This window comes from Elephas maximus, chromosome 20 (genome assembly GCF_024166365.1).
Source record: "Elephas maximus indicus isolate mEleMax1 chromosome 20, mEleMax1 primary haplotype, whole genome shotgun sequence".
NCBI classification, from domain to species: domain Eukaryota; kingdom Metazoa; phylum Chordata; class Mammalia; order Proboscidea; family Elephantidae; genus Elephas; species Elephas maximus.
This window is the reverse complement of record NC_064838.1, coordinates 71247194-71267920: the sequence shown is the minus strand read 5'-3', so window position 1 is coordinate 71267920 and position 20727 is coordinate 71247194. Positions and strand designations below refer to the sequence as shown.

Genomic DNA, 20727 nt, shown 5'->3' with positions numbered 1-20727 from the left:
CTGCCAACTTTTCAGCTAGTAGTCTTGTGCTTAGTGGTTTGTTGAGTCCAATTGTTTGGTCACTTGGTAAGTGAAGGTTTAACTCTGTAAGATACTGTTGTTTGTTTTCCCAGAAGGATGAAACATTTCATAGGGCCACTAGCAATTTATAAGATTTCATGCTGCTCTACAACCTTGCCAACACTTGATATTGTTGGTCTTTTTAACTTTTGCCATTCTAGGTGGTATGTACTGGAATCTCATTGTTTAATTTGCGTTTCTCTGATGACTAATGATATTGAACATCTTTTAATGTAATAGTCAATCATTTATATTTTTTGTAAATCGTCTATTCAAACTTTGTGCCCACTTTTTTGGGGGGAGGCTAACTGGGGGTGGGTGGGTATTTATCTTCATTCAAAAAGTATTTGACAAATAGTTGAATTTTTATTGATTGACTTAAGACCAACTTGAATATATGTATTTTCCTTCTGGCCACTTGAGACCTTAGATGTAATACAACTGAATTAAGATAGTTCAAACTGGGTTTCGTTAGTCTATTCTGTAATGAGCAGCTGTAGCAGGAAATCTTATTTTGAACATGATATTAAAACAAAGGTCAGTAGTTTCCTGCCCCGTGTAGGAATCAGCACCATCTTAACCATCACTGTCATCCTCACAATTTACCCTTTTTGACCAAGGGGAAGTTATCATCTGTCTTAGTCATCTAGTGCTGCTATAACAGAAATACCACAAGTGGATGGCTTTAACAGAGAAGTTTATGCTCTCACAGTCTAGTAGACTAGAAGTCCAAGTCTAGGGCATCAGCTCCACGGGAAGCCTTTCTCTCTCTGTAGGCCCTGGAGGAAGGTCCTTGTCATCAGTCTTACCCTGGTCAAGGAGCTTCTCAGGTGCAGAGACCCCGGGTCCAAAGGATGCACTGTGTTCCTGGTGCTGCTTTCTTGGTGGTCTGAGGTCCCCAACTCTCTACTCACTTCCCTTTCCTTCTATCTCTTGTAAGATAAAAGGTAGTACAGGCCATACCCCAGGGAAACTCTCTGTACATTGAATCAGGGATATGACCTGAGCAAGGGTGTTACATCCCACCCTAACCCTCTTCAACATTATCCAGTCTTGCCTGGTTAACCACAGGCAGAGATGAGGATTTACAACATATAGGAAAATTACATCAATCACAAAATGGAGGACTACCACACAATACTTGAAATCATGACCTAACCAAGTTGACACGTATTTTGGGGGGACAGTTCAACCTATGACATCATCTAAAAACATGGATTTTGTGAGTCATTTGGTTGCTGGATTGCTGCATTGTTTCTGTAAGGCTCGAAATGCTCTTACCTTATTTTTACCCTGTCTAAAAATGGAAGGACAGTCTTAGCCTTGCTATTCTTAGCTGTAGCTGAAGGGACTTTCTCCATTAAAAGTGAATGTTAGCTAGGTTGATCTACAAACCTTCTGTGGATCCTGTGGACTGTCATTTGTGTTTATGATTTAGAAGAAAAAAGGTTTGTTAGCTTCTTTCTATACACATTTTATAAGAATATAATGTTTTTACTTCTGTTAAGTATCCAAAAAACCAAACCTATTGCCATCGAGTCGAATTTCAACTCACAGCGACCCAATAGGACAGGGTAGAACTGCCCCATAAGGTTTCCAAGGCTGTAATCTTTATGGAAGCAGAGTACCACAACCCACCGACCTGTTGGTTAGCAAGCGAGCACTTAACTATTGCGCCACTGGGGATCCTTCTATTAAGTATTAAAAAACTAAAACCAGACCCGTTGCCATCGAGTCGATTCTGACTTATAGTGACCCTAGAGAGTTATAAAGAAGTAAACACGGACTCCCTCCTCCCAGATTACGATTGCTTAAAAAACAAGAATAAATAAAAAGCAACTTATATTGGTGTTTGAAAATTGATTCAGAATAAGATCTATAATCTCTATCTCTGTCTATCGATCTGTCTACATAATGAAGAGTAAAGTCTCCTCCCATATTTCCCAAGGCCAAACCCTTCTCCCTAAAAAGGAAATCACTGTTAAAATTTTCTTATGATTCCTTCCATTAATACACGGTCTTTCCACAAAGGATCAGACAGTATGAACTAGTCCATACATTTCCCACAATACCAGCACATCATATCTGCTTTATGCAGAGTGGTCATTCTATGGATGAACTATGCTTTTCTTTATTGATCCCTTTTGGCTGTTTCCAGGTTTTTTTTTTGTTTTGTTTTTATTTTTGTTCACTTGTTATAAAAATTCTGCAATAAACAATACTGGAGATTTTGGCAGACTTCTTTTTTTTTTTTTGGCAAGTATATCAATAGGGTAAATTCCTACCAACGAATCCCTGGTCTTAGAACACTTTATAATTTGATAGCTATTGCTAGACTATCCTCTTTAAGGTTCTAGCCATTTCCTCTCTCACTAATAGTGTGTGTGAGTGTCTATAGCACATATTTTAAATGTAACAGCCTAGTTTAAATTCTTTGTTATTTTAGCCATCTAGTGTTATGTGAGATTGGACCCTCAAGTTAATGCCATTTCAAGGTTGTTTTATCTTTATTACATCCCTGCTTGCTTCGTCCGCTGCAGAGGAAGACCTAAAGTCAGTGCTCAAAATGACTGAGGGTGGTTGACTTCATTTGCTTTGTGTGGCTTCCTGCACACTGCTCCCAGGCAGCCCAGTATCTAGGAAGCCCTATTGTTGACATGTTGTCTTTTATGTTTCCTGCAGGAGGCAGGCTGAACAAGGACCTACGACATTTTCTCAATCAACGCTTCCAGAAAGGATCTCCTGATCATGAGCTCCAGCAGACCATAAGGGATAACCTTTACCGCCATGCTGTGCCTTGTAAGTAGCCCGTCTTTGGCATCTCAGTGCTGGTTGGGTGTGGGAGAAGTCAGAAAAAGGAAGAGGCTCAACAGCTGGTTTGGGAGCACTTAACGACTTGATAAGTCTAGTGAATCATAATAGACTCTGGGACATACAGTACCTTCCTGGTGAATCACACGGACTTTTGAGCCTGCCTAGGGCTCAGACCCAGCTCTGCCACTTACCAGTTTGCAATGCTGGGCGGACTGTTTATCCTTTGAAAAACCCAGTTTCCACATAAACAAAAAGGCTATCATAATACTAACTTCACAGAACTGTAATGAGGAGTAAATGGGATGAGACACAGACATTTCGTAAGGTGCTGGCATGGGGTATTGGAGCTAAATGCGGCGGTCTGCTTCTGTAAAGATTTACAGCCTTGGCAACCCTGTGGGGCAGTTCTACCTGTCCTGTAGGTCCCTGTGAGTCAGAATCAACTCCACAGCTGTGGGTTTTTGGCATGGAGCAGTCCTCCAGAAATGCTGGCTGTCATTGTTATTAATGGAATGTCCAGGCCAGAGGGAGTCCCTGGGTAGCACAGTTAAGCACTTGACTACTAGCTGAAAGGTTGGCAGTTTAAACCCACCCAGAGGTACTTCAGAAGACAGGCCTGGTGATCTGCCTTTGAAAGGTCACAGCCTTGAAAACCCTGTGGAGTAGTTCTACTCTACACATGGGGTTGCCATGAGTCGGAATCAACTCAGCGGCAACTAACAACCACAACAACCAGGCTGGAAGCCTTCAGACTGTTCTCTGTGGACCAGTGGGTCCCTGATGGCCCCCTAGAGTTTTTGTGCAGAAGGAAGGATGGGGGGAGGAGGAGGAAGGGAAAGACATTCAGTTATTTAATTTCATTCAAAAATAAGGAGAAAAAGTGACTGTAATTTTATTACTTGGAAGTTTTCTTTTCTCCTCTCTATTACTCAGTTCATCAAAGTTTGAAATATTTCTTTGGAAATGTATACATATACATTTCAACCAAACCAAAAAACCAAACCCGGTGCCGTCAAGTTGATTCTGACTCATAGTGACCCTATAGGCCAGGGTAGAACTGCCCCATAGAGTTTCCAAGGAGCGCCTGGCAGATTCGAACTGCCGACCCTTTGGTTAGCAGTCGTAGCACTTAACCACTACGCCAGCAGGGTTTCCATATTTTAACCAGCAAAAGGTAAAAAGAACAATTTGAAGTACAAGGTACGTTGCTTATTCCTATGATTGGTTTGCTACAAATGATTTTCTTTATGAAAATTATATTTTGCAAGTGGTGTGCTAGAGTGCTAATGTATTCTGATACTACTGCAGTTTAATAAGCAGAATTAATCTAAGGCATACCATAGATTTACGAGGATTTAGAATCTAAGTCCAGACTGAGGCCCCTGGAGATCAGATTCTACAGTAGCCCTTACCCTCTGTTTTACTGATGAAGAAACTGAGGCTCAGAGAGAAGAGCTTTATTGCAGGACTCCCTCTTTCTGCTGAGTGGCAGAGCCACATTTGACAGATAAAACGATGTGATAATGTATTAATGTGAATTTATGGCCCTCAGCCTATAAATTATAATCCTAATAATGATTCTTTGTATTGACATTAATAGTAATTCCTAATTCTAATCAATTTGCGGGGCAGAGATTATCATTCGGTTTTTATAGGGCAAGAAACCAAGGCAATAAATTAAGTGAAAGAAAAGAAAAAGAAAACACACACACACACACAATGAAGCTAAAGATGACCAGGGCTTCAGGTCTCCTGATTCCATCATTGCCCTTCCTCTGCCATACTGCCACGCTTTAATCTTATAATAACCCTTTGATGTTGGGGTTTGTAGCATCCCTTGTACAGATGAGGAAACAGTCTTAGGAAGACCGAGTTCCAACAGGTAAGTGGCAGATCCAGGTGTCTTTTACTCCCAAGCCACCGAGGGCTGTTCCCATAGCTGTACCATAGCTGCCTCTGAAGTTACAGTACAGCAGGTCGAATGCAATTTTGCAGAATTCAGTAATTGCAGAATCATGATTGTTCTCTGTGTAATTTTTTCCCTACTTAGATTCCAATTTAAGAAATGGGGAAAAGCCATTGAGCACACCATTTCTTGACGCATCTGTGGTGTTACCATGGTTACGCTTCAGGATGCGTTCCCACTGATTTTTCCACTGATTCATTGGACCTGACTGTGAGCTAAATGGCTTGATTTTAAGCTTACCACTCTGTAGGAATGGGGCAAAAATGACCTAAGTCTTTTTAAAAAGCAGTGGAAAATCATGTTTTGTCTTTGCTTGTATACAGCTCTTGGCTATTAATATTTCATTTCTGTAAAATGAGTAAATCAGGAATTTGGAAAGGGGAAATTGTCTCCCTTCTGAAAGAGAAAACAGGTAACATTACATTTTACATTTCCTTCATAAAGTGTGAAGGAAATTCAGCAGCGGTCTGTTTCCGAGACTGGTGTAGTACGTATGTCTTTGAATGTGAGTAGACCAGGGGTGACTTGGGATTCTGTTATAAGCCTGGACTGTTCTGGGCACATTTGTGTTTATGTCGATACTTCAGCCCATGTGCCTGGTAAAGCAGAGCTCTGGACCAGCCTGTGGTGCTGATGAATTGGGAAGTCCTGGATTTGGAGAACGGATCTTCCTGACGGTGTTGTAGGGGTGCCGCAGGGAGACAAGCTCGCGTCATCCGTGTGTTCCAGAACTTCTGCTGCTGACGTTTTAGTGACTACAGTATTCTGAGAATGGATGACCTCATGAGCAGGTGCTCGCGAAGGGGGGTGGATTTTTTTCCTGTACATTTTCGGAGGCTTGTGTACTGTGGAAACTCTGGTGGCATAGTGGTCAAGTGCTACAGCTACTAACCAAAGGGTCGGCAGTTCGAATCCACCAGGCGCTCCTTGGAAACTCTATGGGGCAGTTCTACTCTGCCCTATAGGGTCTCTATGTGTCGGAATCAACTTGATGGCACTGGTTTTGTGTACCGTTAGAAAGAAATGAAAAAATGAGGCCTCTTTATCCTCAAGCCCTTTTTAGTGTCAGCATTAACGTGGTAGAGCTTTGTGTGGCTCATAGTGGACTTTATCATTTAAGATTCACTTGTATCCAAATTCCCTGAGAAAGGCAATGCGAGTAATAGCATCTCTATTTTATAGATAAGAAGCAATAAAATTAAACTTCCTCAAAGTCATACCACTTCTAAATGCCACATTACTCCTCATCCAGTGCTATTTTAATTTTTTTGTATTTTTAAAGTTCTTTAAACAGCATAATTGAGATAAAATCCGTATGCTATACAATTCTCCTATTTAAAGTGTTCATCCACTGCTATTTCTGCTAGCTATTATTATTCTCCTTTTTTTTCCTTTATTCAAAAACTTATTATTTCCACAGTATGAAAAAGGTCATTTTCATTAGAAGTTAATTATATATACTATCAGAAATCACCACCCCAAAAAATTGCTGACAGAAAGGAGAACTAGATGCAGAATGAGTCAGAAGCCCTAGTTGAAAGTGTCAGCACGTTCTATGAGCTGTATGGCCTGGAGCATCACTTAACCTTGCTGGGTCTCAGTTTACTGTTCAGTAAAATGGAAATAGTAATTCTACCTCACTCATTGTCCCACCAAATACTCACAGCAACCCCATGAGATGGGTCTCATGAAAGGAAGCAGAAGCTAGAGAGGTTAAATAGCTTCCCTCAGGTGACACAGCTAATGAGTAGCACCTGCATGGTGAAACCAGTTGGATGTAATGAATGATATCATGATTGGAGTAATAAAGAAGTGGTTGTTGAATTTATGGTATTAACTCTAAAATCATGGCGCTTTATGTCCTGAGAGTGGGGGCAATGTAAGCCATCATACCTTAAAAAAAGTATCTTCCGTCTGACTTACAAGTGGTATGTACTCACTGATACACAGAATAGAATCTTAGTAAATGCTTAATGATCATTCAATTATTTTTAAATCAATGCATAATTCTTGTTATGGAATGAATCGTGTCCCCCAAAAATATATGTTGTAAGTTCTAAATTCTACACCTGTGGTTATGATCTCATTTGGGAATGGATTTTCTTTGTTATAGTAATGAGGCAGTATTAGTGTAGGGTGTATCTTAAGTCAATCTCTTTTAAGATATAAAAAAGCAGATTAAGCGAGCAAGCAAGCACAGAGGGGAAGATACACACCACATGATCGCCAAGGAACTAGGAACAGAAGCAGAAGAGAGACAAGAGAGAGAGCCTTCCCCTAGAGCTGGCACCCTGAGTTCAGACTTCTAACCTCTTCTAATCAGTTTACTGTGAGAAAATAAATTTTTGATCATTAAAGCTGCCTACTTGTGGTATTTCTGTTATAGTAGTACTAGATAGCTAAGACAATTGTCTTATGATATCTAAGTTTATCTTATTTTTTATTAGACCTCTTCTTAGTGTTCCTGTGGAAAACCCCTTTTAAATGAACAGATTTGAAATGTGTGTGAAGGTCATCAGTGTTGCTCACTTCCCACATTCCTGAGTACCATCTGGATAATACTGTCTCCATCAGCTCAAATGCTGTTCACATGCCCCATTCCACCTCCATGCTTCAGCCATACACCTTCATTCCATTCCTAAACACACACGTGCCTTCTTGTCACTGGGTGCACATTATTTCCTCCTCCTATTTCCCTAGCTTTTCATCTGACCATTTCTCAAACTTCTTTCAAGTGTTGGCCTATCTGTCACTTCTTTCACGAAGCCCACCATGTCTCCATGGACTGGACCTGTTGGCTTCTTGCTGCCCTCACAGCCACCCTCTATAGCCTTCTTCAAGCACTTACCACACCTGATTGTAGTTGCATGCTGTGTGTCCGTCTATCCTACTAGAATTGAAGTTTTCTGAGGTAGGGTGCCTTAGTTACCAGCCTACACCCAGCTTGTTGTTGTTAGGTGCTTTCAAGTTGGAACCAGTTTATAGGGATCTTACTTACTACAGAATGAAACACTGTCTGCTCCTATGCCATCTTCATGATTGTTAGTATGTTTGAATCCATCGTTGTGGACTGTTGTGTCAGTCCATCTTATTGAGGGTTTCCCTCACTTTCTGTGACCCTCTACTTTGCCAAACATGATGTCCTTTTGTAGGGACTAGTCTTTGCACAGGACCAGGCAGTGTTTTGTTCTGTTGAGCATAGGGTCGCTATGATTTGGAAGCGACTCAACGGCACCTAACAACAACAAGTCTTTGCTGATGACTTCTACAAAGTATTGAATGGAAACCTTATGGATAGCAACAGCACCTCCCTAGCTTCGTGCTTGGACTGTAGAAACATGGGGTAAATATTTTTTAAATGAATGAATGAATAACAGAAGTAAAGGATGCTTTTTATTTTTATCATTTTTTTCTTGGTTACTTAGCATTTGGGAGAAGCAGCAGAGCTGCTTTTGCCATAACGCTCTCAGAATAAAAGGCAGCGGGGAAGAATGAGCTCTGAAAAGGGTCATAGATGACTGACAAAGTTTCACTGATTACTTGCCTAGTAACCAAAGCCCAGAGGGAAAAAGAAAGGCTTCAAACCGGTTTTTTCCGATTCAGTCATGGCAATGGAAGTCACACTGAACAAACCAAATTTTTAGAACTTGGTGAACCATAATCTGAATGAGAAAAATTATGGGTCAAAGCCCGGCTAGCAACTTAATCTCCTTATTAGAAAACAAGGGCAGAGTATGCATTGCATAGCAACCAAATCTCTTGCCCTTCGGATTTTGTACAGTCAGAAACAGGGACCCCCTGCTCAAAGATGGCGGCCGACCGTGCCACTTTGAATGTGTGTCACTCTCCCCAGTTGCGGCAATAATCCAATCTCATGGATCAGGCTCCTGAAAGGGCTCACTATGCCTCTTCTGAATCTCCCATTTCAGGGGTTTGACCCATAATTTTTCCCATCCCAGTTGTGGTTTCAGATCACCTAAATTTAAAAAATTCAGATCTTTTCCAGTTTTGCTTTGTCAGCCATGACTGAACCAGTTTGAACCAGTTAGAAGCCCTGATAAAAAGTCAAGGCTCCAGTGAGCTTGGAGCTCCAGTGCCCATTCACAGCACCTCCTAATTGCCATCTAGATATTGCTGTACCTCCTATATTGATAGCCATCCTGCTTTATGACTTCTTGTCCTAGCTGATGTGACAACATCAGAGATTCTTGCTTTGGAATGGCTGCTTTTCCTGTGAAGATAAATGTGTTACCTGACAGGGCTTGTCATTTATTATACTGCTGCTGTCACAATGAGATACAGCTCATCCAGTCCTACTGGTTCTCTAGAATGCTGAACAGCACCCCTCCCACTCCTTCTCACTTCTCTGGGCTCAACTCTAAGGAACTCGCCTTTCTTTTCAAGCAAAGATCACCTGAAAGAGGGAAAGGGTAAGTCGGTTTTGTTCGTAGCTTAACACTTTGTTTATCAAGGCCCTTCCTGATGCTGAGACCATTGTAACAGGTATAAGAACCATTGATTGTTGACTGAAAGGAGTTTATAAAGGGACTAAAAATATTTGATCTAAGACAGTTTTTGACTGGTAAACATAAGTGATTCTGTAGTCTTTATCTGTAGAGGTGCCATATTCAAACAAGCAAGTTAGCACCTGATACCAGTTGGCATTGTTTATTATTTGAAAGTAAATGTGGCATCAGGGACATAAATTGCTTGGTAGTCTTTGAACCTGTTAGTTTCTCTGAAGCATAGTTAGTTCCAGAACTACTTGCCTAGAATCAGTGCATTCTGCCGTGGTATTTAACAATTAGAGCTGGTGACATGAACTAGACCTCTTTATCATTGAGAGGCCAGGGTAAAGAACTGGATGTTGGTTGGAAAATAGCTTCTCTCCTGGTGTGTGCATTCCTGCATTCAGGTTGTGTTGTATACTAGTAGAGGGCTTCAAGCTATAATTCATGAACAAGACCATTCTACAAGCATCCGCAGGCCTGACCAGGAAAAAGGTCACTGGAAACTTTCTCACTATTGAGAGTGCCCTCGTACTCTAAGCCAAGGTAAGTGCTGTTTAAAGGATTGTTTTACCCTTTACAAGTCCTAACCCGTTGCTGTAGAGTCGATTCTGATTCCTAATGACCCTGTAGGACAGAGTAGAACTGCCCCATAGGGTTTCCAAGGCTGTAACCTTTATGGAAGCAGACTGCTACATCTTTCTCCCGTGGTGCAGCTGGTGGGTTCAAACTGCCAACCGTTCAGTTAGCAGCTGAGTGCTTTAACCACTGTGCCTCCAGAGCTCCTTTTATGAGGCCTATCCTGTGGCAAAATTTGTGACTAGTAACAATAGTAATAGTGTTCACTTTTGGGGATTCCTGTTATGTACCAGGTACTCTGCCATGATACTTATATATCATCTCTAACTCTGGCTTTTTCACATAGACTATGGAGCATTTCAATTCAGGCCCTGCCTGTTTTTTATAATTCAGTCAGTATTTGTCTTTATTACTTTTCTATCAGTTCTCAAATTTTTTTCTCTCCTTCCCTTCTACCTATCATTTTTAGATTTTTCCATGTGTTCCTTGCTGGTGAGGACCTCCCCACTATGGGACTTCAGTGTTCTGAGAAGCCCTCCCACCCTTTGACCCACCCCTTAATACCTACAGCTAACCTTTCCTTTCTTTTCCATCAACCTTACTTGTTCTGCATTGGCTTCCTGTTGGGACTGTCCTCTAGGAAGCCAAGAATTAAGACAAAAGAGTAAATGGTTTATACTGTGGTATAGAGTTCCCCATCCTACATAATATGTATATTTTACTAAATGATTTTAAATGTGTTCCAGTTTAATATACTATTTATATTATATTGTATTGTATTATTATAATATATTTTATATATTATATGATATTATATATAAAATGGAATGTTCTGGCAACAAAGCAGATCATGAGTAGAGACGATTTATTATGGGTTTAATTTGCTTTTGTGTTTTTATAATGCTTAGCACAGTGCTATACATGTAGAAAATACTCCATAAACACAAGATTGCCTGGGTCACAGGGATTTTCTCCTCTGCTCACCATGTCACTTCTCATACGTGGTTTCTTATTTTACCATGTATTGGGTGAGATTGATTTGTGTTTCACAGAGTGACATAATGGTCCAGCATGGAGTTTTGTGCCAAAATTAAAGTCATCACATTAGAAAAAAATAATTTTAGTTCAGGTATAATTTAGAGTTATAATCTGGGCTCAGGTAATCATAACCGAGTTTTTATCCACATGAATGTCTGGTGGGCCATTGAAAGATTGTAGGAAAGTGGGACGATTTTTAATCTGGACTTTCCCTCTCACTGAAGAAATTTCTGAGTCTCTGGCACCACCTGATAAATGCCAGAAGCACCCCCCATCTTCTAGACAACCCAAAACACCTTACGTCTCCTTGCCAGAGGAGAAGAGAATCATGCCATCAGTGAGTCTGTGAGAAGGACCTGCACATTTCTGAATTTTGACAATTCTTCCTCTTCCTGGGCCTCTGCCGACTCCCAAAGAGGCATGCTTTTACTGGTCCTGCAAGCTGTCAGCTTTATTTGGGTCAGGTCCTACGGGAAAAACTTACAGTTTCCAGATCTGCCTGGGAGTGGGTGATAAGTTTAATTTTGAGATGATTTGTTAACAAGCCTTTTGATGCCATTCGTTACAAAGCATTTTTTGTTCTAGTTCATGTCAGTGACTTCTGTTGACACTCTGCTTTCTTATTTTCCTCTTTGTTTTCCATGTAGTGTATTTTATCTTTTTTTTTCTCCTTAGAGGTTAGTTAGACTGATTTTGTTTTGTTTATTAAGCTGCAGAGTCTGCTCTGGAATTCTCAGTTCTACACCAGATGGCCAGTGGTCATTGTCTTGGTCATCTAGTGCAGCGATAACAGAAATACCATAAGTATATGGCTTTAACAAAGAGAAATTTATTTTCTCACACTCTAGTAAGCTAGAAGTCCAAATTCAGGGTGTCAGCTCCAGGGGAAGGCTTCCTCTCTCTGTCGGCTCTGGAGGAAGGTCCTTCTCATCAATCTTCCCCTGGACTAGGAGCTTCTCCATGCAGGAACCCTGGGTTCAAAGGATGCACTCTGCCCACGGTACTGCTTTCTTGGTAGTACGAGGTCCCCCCGTCTCTCTGCTTGCTTCTCTCTTTTATATCTCAAAAGACATTGGCTTAAGACACTATCTAATCTTGTAGGTCTCATCAGTATAACTGCCACTAATCCATCCCATTACATCATAGTGATAGGATTTACGACACACCGGGAAATCACATCAGATGACAAAATGGTAGACAGTCATACAATACTGGGAATCATGACCTAGCCAAGTTGACAAATAGTTTGGAGGGGCACAATTCAATCCATGATATTCCACCCTTTGGTCCCCCCAAAATCATATCCTTGCAACATGCAAAATATATTCACCCTATCATAGCAAAACTCTTAACTCCAAGTCCAAAATCCAAAAATTCCTCTTCATCTGTGAAATGTAAAACACAGGCTATCTGCTTACAGGAGTACAATGGCAGAACAGGCACAAGCTAGACATTTCTATTACAAGTGGGAGAAATCAGAGGGAAAGAAGGCATAACAGGCACCAAGCAAGTCAGCAGAACATATTGCATTAGCCCTCAAGGGTTTGAAAATAATCCTCTGTTTTCTGAGACAATTTACACAATGGCCCTGCCCTCCAAACTCTAGGTATTGGCCACATTCTCTGGATTCTGAGTGGAGGCCCCTCAGCCCTGGGCTTCAACTTTGCCTTCCAGGCCCACTGGCACAGCTGCTCTGCTCCCTTGGCTTTAAGTCCACCATTCTCCTAGTCCATATGAGTGGTGACTCCACCCTTAGAAATACCAGAGGCCATGGCTCCACCCTTTGAAACTCCCAGAGGTTGAGGCCATACCTTTTGAGACTGAGGCAGTTTAGCTTGCTGTGTTCCTTGTCTCTTGAGCTTCTGCTTCCTGGCTCCTTGGCCTCTTGGCCCCTTGGGCCTCACACCTGCGTCTGCCCTCCTGGGGCAAGTGTTCCAAAGCTCTGTAGCACTACTGATAAATGCCTGCAGGCACCCTACTCCACCAGTAAACTTCAGCCTGAAAGCACTCAACTCTCTTTCTCCGTGGGTCTGCAAGCCTGGCTCCACTGATTAAGTATCCAGAGGCACCCTGCTCCACCAGGAAGCCTCCTGCACGAAGGCACTCAATTCTCTTGCTCCATGGGTTGGCTCCAGTGCCATGCCACACTGGTCTCCTGGTTCTGTTGCTGCCGATCCTCTGCTGCTGCTGGTCCTCTGCTGCTGTTTCTTACCATCTCTGGTGTTAATGGTTTTTTCTCACTTGCTTCAGAGTCTTCTGTTCATTCACAGTTTCAAAACCGCTTCCACGTTTTAAGTATCTATTGGAGCAGCACCCCACTCCTGGTACCAAATTCCGTCTTGGTCATCTAGTTCTGTGATAACAGAGATACCACAAGTAGATGGCTTTAACAAAGAGAAACTCATTTTCTCACACTTTTTTTTAGTAGGCTAGAAGTCCCAAGTCAGGGTGTCAGCTCCAGGGGAAGGCCTTCTTTCTCTTTAAGCTCTGGAGGAAGGTCCTTCTCATCGATTTTCCCCTGGACTAGGAGCTTCACCATGCAGGAACCCTGGGTCCAAAAGATGCTCTCTGTTCACAGCACTGCTTTCTTGGTGATATGAGGTCCCCCGTCTCTCTGCTTGCTTCTCTCTTTTATATCTCGAAAGACATTGGCTTAAGACTCTATCTAATCTTGTAGATCTCATCAGTATAACTGCCACTAATCCATCTCATTACATCATAGTGATAGGATTTACGACACATAGGGAAATCATATCAGATGACAAAATGGTAGGCAGTCATACAGCACTGGGAATCATGACCTAGCCAAGTTGACAGATACTTTGCGGGGGAGGGCCCACAATTCAATCCATGACAGTCATTTTATAAATGCTCACTCTGTGCCAGTCGAGAGCCTCAGTGTTTTACAGGCATCATTTCATTAATTCTCCTGATGGTACTGATGGTAGGTGTCATCATAGTCATCTCTGTTATACACAAGAGGAAGAGGAGGAGCAGACAGGGGAGTCACTCGCCTGACATCAGGCTGCATGATTTAAAAGTGTCCTCAGTGTGCCAGGAACTCTGCTAGGTACATTTCTTGCATCATTTCCTTTTAATCTTCTCAATAATTTTTTTTCCAAGTGTGAACTATTATATCTACTTTTCAGATGAAGAAAGTGAGACCTTTTTCAAGGTCAAGGTCCTGTGCTTAAGTTACAGAGGTGGGTTTGAATCCAGTCTGATATTTTCCAAAGTCTTTAGCTCAAACCATAGCATTTTAGTGCTACCGTATTTTTGCTAGTTTAGTTTAGCAAAATGGCATATATACTAAAAAAGAGCATTGTCAGAAAGGTCATTATATTACTCTCATGCCACATTCAGGAGCCTGTTCAGCTAAGTGCACTGGGACTCATTTCCTGTCTATGTCTGTGTCACAGGTGCTTGACATGGATAAGTTGAATCTGGAACTTTCAGGTGTGGTGGGCTTTCCGGTATGATAGGCTTTAGAGGCCAGTAGGTTGTAACTCAGGCTTTCTGAGCCTCCATTTTCTCATTACTTTTATGGAGGCCTATGAAAATTACATAAGCACCAACAGTAAGCATGTGATTCTGTAGGTCTTCTGTTGAAGTCAATCTCCTTGCTTTAATACTCCTTTCTCCTACCCTTTCTAACATGATTTCTCAAGCCCAGCATTCTCCCTTTTCTGTTTTTAAATTGCCTTCAGGCCTTGAGCCTTATCTATATGAAGATTCTTTTTTTTAAACAAGCTCAGTTTGAAAAAAAAGATTTTCACGCATTTGCTGAATAACATCTCAACACTAGATGCTAGGCAAGAACATAGTGAAGATTAATAATTAGATGATTTAGCCAATAATAGGCATGCTTGAAACAGCACATTCTCTGAATATTTCCAGCATCAGCTAATTCCCCAATGTTCTTTTTCTTTGTATTTCTTATTACATGTTGTTAACCCTAATTGCCATTGTATATTTGCTGAGTGGATGGAGTCATATTGGAGAAAGAAAGAAAAAAAAAATTACATACTTAAAAATCTCAACACTGGACTTGATTTATATGTGTGTCTATTAGTAGATTCAAACAAACATGGTTTGGCTTATGTCCCTTACTCTAAGGATTCTTTTGGTGCAGAAACAGAAAAAGCCATAGGAGTTTATATTAAGTTTAATTAGAATTTATATAATTTATAATCTTCTTATGAAAACATATTAGGCTGGACCTCACCACTTAATATCTATCAGTAATCAGGTAGAAAGTTGGTTCAGGCACAATGCTAAGTGATTTGCAAGCTTTATCTCTTTTAGTTCTCTCTAACCTTGTGACGGAAACCCTGGTGGAATAGTGGTTAAGTGCTATGGCTGCTAACCAAAGGGTCAGCAGTTTGAATCCACCAGGTGCTCTTTGGAAACTCTATGGGGCAGTTCTACTCTGTCTTGTAGGGTCGCTATGAGTCGGAATCGACTTGACGGCACTGGGTTTGGTTTTTTTGGTAACCTTGAGACGGGTAACGTTATTGCCTCTTTATTATGAATGCAGCAGTTGAGGTGTAGAGAGCTTAGATGCTTAGACAGGTGACTTGTCCAAGGACACACAACTAACAAGTGATGGAAACCAGATGCAAACCCAGTTCTGACTGCCTGCAGAACCTAAGCTCTTGGTTTATATCTCTGGATATAGTCACCTTAAGGGATTCAGGAGACCCTGTTTGATTCCCCACCAATAACCTCATGCACAGCCACAACCTGTCTGCCAGCGGAGCCTTTCATGTTGCTGTGGTGCTAAACAGGCTTCAGCAAGGCTTCTAGACTAAGATGGAGTAGGAAGAAAGGCCTGGTGACCTACTTCTGAAAAAGCAGCCAGTGAAAACCATATGGATCCAAACGGTCCCATCCTGTTGTGGATGGGATCCCATGTGTCAGAAGCTGATTCAGCAGAAGCTAACAACAGTCACCCTAAAGACCATTTCTAAAATTACCATATTGGATTTTAAAAAGAATCTCCTCTTCATAACACATGGATGGGTCTTTGGCTGGGCGTAGGGTACTAATATATCTATCTGGCCGCCAAGTTAATTCATTTAATTGCTTTATAATTTTAGCTGACATTTTCCATCAAGATTTGTTGCAATTATAAAGCAATTTTCATAGCGATATATGAAGGTACATGAAACTTTTCACAGTATCCTTACCATCTATTATTTATTTTAAGAGAAGGTTTAACATATTTTAGTCTCTCAAGAATCATTTAAGTCAAGATTGTAGTGCAATATATTTTTAAAGAAATCATATCAGTTGTGTTAATATGTATGAAAAATTTTCTGACTTCTGTAATGGATTGTGCATTTATGCTAAGGTCCAAACCCAGTGCCAAAAACCCAGTGCCGTTGAGTGGCTAAGGTCCAGGTGAGGATTATTACCAAGTTGCATTCTGATTGCCGTTGTCGTTAGTTGCCATTGAGTCTGTTCTGACTCATGGAGATACACATACATAACTCTGTTTATAAAGTAAATTAGGAAGAACAATTTTAAATAACTCCTAAGAATCTGCTAATAGGATTCTAAAATAAACTGAACCTGTTGCCGTCATGTCGATGCCAACTCATAGTGACCCTACAGGACAGAGTAGAACTGTCCCATCTTTCTTCCCTGGAGCAGCTGGTGGGCTCTAACTGCAGACCTTTCAGTTAGCAGTCAAGCGCTTAACTGTTACGTCACCAGGGCCCCTCCAAATAGGATCCCAGATAAATATAAAAGTGTAATAGAGATAATAATTATTATTAACAGGTACTGAGTACTTGCCACATGCTGGATTTTATTCTATAACAACATTGTAATTTATTTAACCCTTACAATGGTCCTGTAATGCAGATGGGATTATTCTCCACATTTAAGGAAACTGAAGAATAGAGAGGTTAAACAACTTGATTAGGATTTCACAGCTAACAAGTGGTAGAGCTAGGCAGTGTAAAACTACAACTTTCACTCTTATACTGCCTGTTATTTATCGTTCTAGAGAATATAAACACAAACAAAAATAGAAAAGAATCAGACATTAAAGTTATTTCTTTCTTGTGGGGGCCTCTGTTGTTATTGTAATACAATTACTTCTTATTGTTAGATCCTATCAAGGCTGCTACGCCTCACAACTCCAGGGGACACTATTAACTTTGAAATCTATGTGACCAGTGAGTGCCCTTGGTGCTGGGTAGCACCTGAACTGTATGGCCTTTATGCAGTGGCTGAGTTCCAGCAGCAGATAATCAGCTAAATATAAAACTTGGAAGATGAGAGCCATAAAGATGAAAGATGAATGAAAACCAAATTGCCATTCATTTTGGAGGTACATGTCTGACATCATACTTTCTAGAGAAGTTGAGGTGGTGCCATGCTCCGGTGGGAGTGATAGCCAACAAGATGCTTGATCACCAGAAGTCTAATACAGTGTGGCTCCAAGATCTCTGCTTTCTTTCCTTTTTAAATTGGGCTTTATGTGAATGTTTACAGAGCAGATTGGTTTCTCATTAAGCTATTGATACACGTATTGTTTTTGGAACATTAGTTGCCATCCCCACAACGTGTCAACACTCTCCTGTTTTCGACCTCGGTTTCCCCATTTCCGTTCGTCCAGCTTTCCTATTCCCTCCAGCCATCTTGTTCTTGTTCCTGGTCCGGTGTGCCCATTCAGTCTCGTATACATGGTTGAACTACAGGTATTACTGATTGTTCTATAGGCTTGCTTAATCTTTGGCCGAAGGGTAAACCTCAGGAGTGACTTTAGTACTGAGTTAAAAGCGTGTCCTGGGGTCATTATCTCGGGGTTTCTCCGGTTTCTGTTAGATCAGGAAGTCTGGTCTTTTTTTGTGAGTTTCAATTTTCTTCTACATTCTTCTCCCACTCTGTTGGAGACCGTCTATTGTGATCCCTGACAGAGCAGTCAACAGTGGTAACCAGGCACCAACTAGTTCCATACTCAGTCTGGTGGAGGCTGCGGCAGTTGTGGTCCATTAGTCGTTTGGACTAATTTTTTCCTCGTGCCTTTGGTTTTCTTCATTCTCCCTTGCTCCAGTCTGGGTGAGACCAGTAGACATATTTTAGATGGCTGCTCACAAGCTTTTAAGACCCCAGACACTACTCATCAAAGTAGGATGTAGAACATTTTCTTTATAAACTATGTTATGCCAATTGAGTTAAATGTCCTCGAGACCATGATCCCCAGCCCTCAGCTCAGTAACTTGGTTCCTTAGGAAATTTGGCTGTGTCTGTGAAGCTTCTATGACTTTATCTTGGTCAAGTTGTACTGACTTCCCCAGTATTGTGTACTGTCTTACCCTTCAACAAAGTTACCACTTACCTATTGTCTAGTTAGTGCTTTTCCCTCCCCACCTCTCCCCTCCTTCTTAACCATCAAAGACTGTTTCTTTATCTACGTAGACCTTTTCATGACTTTTTATAATAGTGGTCTCATACAGTATTTGATTTTTTTTTTAATTATTTCTCTCAGCATAGTGCCCTCCAGATTCATCCATGTTTTGCGATGTTTCACAGATTCATCATTGTTCTTTATCCTTGTGTAGTATTCCAGTGTGTGTATGTACCATAGTTTGTTTATCCATTTATCTGTTGATGGGCACTTAAGCTGCTTCCATCTTTTTGCTATTTTGAATAATGCTGCATTGAACATGGGCGTGCGTATGTCTATTCATGTGATGGCTCTTAATTCTCTAGGATGTATTCCTGGGAGTGGAGTTGCTGGGTTGTATGGTATTTATTTCTATTTCTAGCTTTCTAATTTTAAATCTATTTTTAATTAGATTATTTATCTTTTTATTGTAGAGGTGTTGGATTTCCCTATAGATTTTAGAGATTAGAGCTTTGTCAGATATGTCAGAGCCAATTTTTTTCCCACCTGTTTGTAGGTTCTCTTTTTACTGTTTGGTGAAGTATTTCGATAAGCATAGTATTTCATTTTTAGAAGATCCCAGTTATCTAGCTTATCTTCTGGTGTTTGTGTATTGTCAGTTACGGTTTATATCCTGTTTATACAGTATATTTGGGCCCTTAGCATAGACCCCATATTTTCTTCCATGATCTTCACAGTTTTTGGTTTTATATTAGGTCTTTGATCCATTTTGAATTACTTCTTGTGTATGATGTAAAGTATGGGTCCTTTTTCATTTTTTTGCAGATGGTCATCCAGTTTTGCCAGCACCATTTGTTAAAAAGACTGTCTTTTCCCCCAGCTAATATTTTTAATGGGCTTTGGGCCTTTGTCAAAGATCAGGTGGCTGTAGGTAGATGGATTTACATTTGGGTTCTCAATTCTGTTCCATTGGTCAGTGTATCTGTCATTGTACTAGTGCCAGGCTGTTTTGACTACTGTAGTTACATAGTAGGTTCTGAGGTCAGGTAGTGTGAGGCCTCCTACTTTTTTCTTCTTCAGTAATGGTTTACTTATCTGGGGCCTCTTTCCTTTCCATATAAAGTTATTGATTAGTTTTTCCATCTTGTTAAAGAATGCTGTTGGTATTTGGATCAAGATTGCATTGTATCTCTGTAGATCGCTTTGGGTAGAATTGACGTTTTCGCAACATTGAGTCTTCCTATCCATGAGCTTTGTGTATTTTTCCACTTGACTAGGTCTCTTTTGTTTTCTTGCAGTAGTGTTTTGTAGTTTTCTTTGTGTAGATCTTTTACATCTCTAGTTAGATTTATTCCTAAGTATTTTATTTTTTTTTTTTAGGGGCTATTATAAATGGTATTGCTTTCCTGATCTCTTTTTATAGTTCTCTGTTTTGGTGTATTGGAATCCAACTAATTTTTGTGTGTTTATCTTGTATCCTACTACTTGGCTGAATCTTTCTATTAGCTCCAGTAGTTTTCTTGTGGAGTCTTTCAGGTTCTCTGTGTATGGTATCATATCATCTGTGAATAGCGATAGTTTTACTTCTTCCTTACCAATTTGGATGCCCTTTATTTCTTTTTCTTGCCTTATTGTTCTAGCTAGGACTTTCAGCACAATGGAATGGTGATAAAGGGCATCCTTGTCTTTTTCCTGTTCTCAAGGGAAATGTTTTCAGCCTCTCTCCATTGAGAATGATGTTGGCTGTTGATTTTGTATGGATACCGTTTATTATGTTGAGGAATTTCCCTTCTATGCCTATTTTATTGAGAGTTTTTTTCAGAAAGGAGTGTTGGACTTTATCAAATGCCTTTTCTGTAGCGATTGAGATGATCATGTGATTCTTTTGTTTTATTTATGTGGTGGATTACACTGATTGATTTTCTAATATCAAACCATCTTTGCATATCTGGTATGCATCCCACTTGGTTGTGTTTTTTTTTTTTTTTAAATTATGCTGAATTCTACTGGGCAGAATTTTGTTGAGAATTTTTGCATCTATGTTCATGAGAGATATTGTTCTGTAATTTTCTTTTTTAATGATGTCTTTGCCTGGTTTTGGTTTCAGGGTTATGCTGGCTTTATAGAATCAATTCAGAAGTAGCCCTTCCTTTTCTATGTTCTGAAATAGTTTGAGTATCACTAGTGTGAGCTCTTCTCTGAAGTTTGGTAGAATTCTCCAGTGAAGCTGTCTGGGCCAGGAATTTTTTTTGTTGTGAGTTTTTTTTTTTTTAATTAACTTTTTAATCTCTTGTTATGGACCTGTTCAGATTTCCTACCTCAGTTTGTGTTAGTTTAGTAAGGAATGTGTTTCTAGAAATTTGTCCATTTCCTCTGGGTTTTCAAATTTGATGGAGTACAGT

At 40.5% G+C, this 20727-nt stretch overlaps 1 protein-coding gene across 12 annotated transcripts in view; it reads left to right on the top strand.

The window, feature by feature from the left end:
• The window catches only part of MAGI1 (membrane associated guanylate kinase, WW and PDZ domain containing 1), a 713080-nt gene that overhangs the window by 422856 nt on the left and 269497 nt on the right, over positions 1–20727 (top strand). For all 12 annotated transcript variants that reach the window (XM_049862789.1, XM_049862786.1, XM_049862781.1 and 9 more), the window contains exon 2: positions 2743–2859. In XM_049862789.1, the coding sequence (XP_049718746.1) occupies positions 2743–2859 (117 nt within the window). The remainder of the gene's footprint in view (positions 1–2742; positions 2860–20727) is intronic.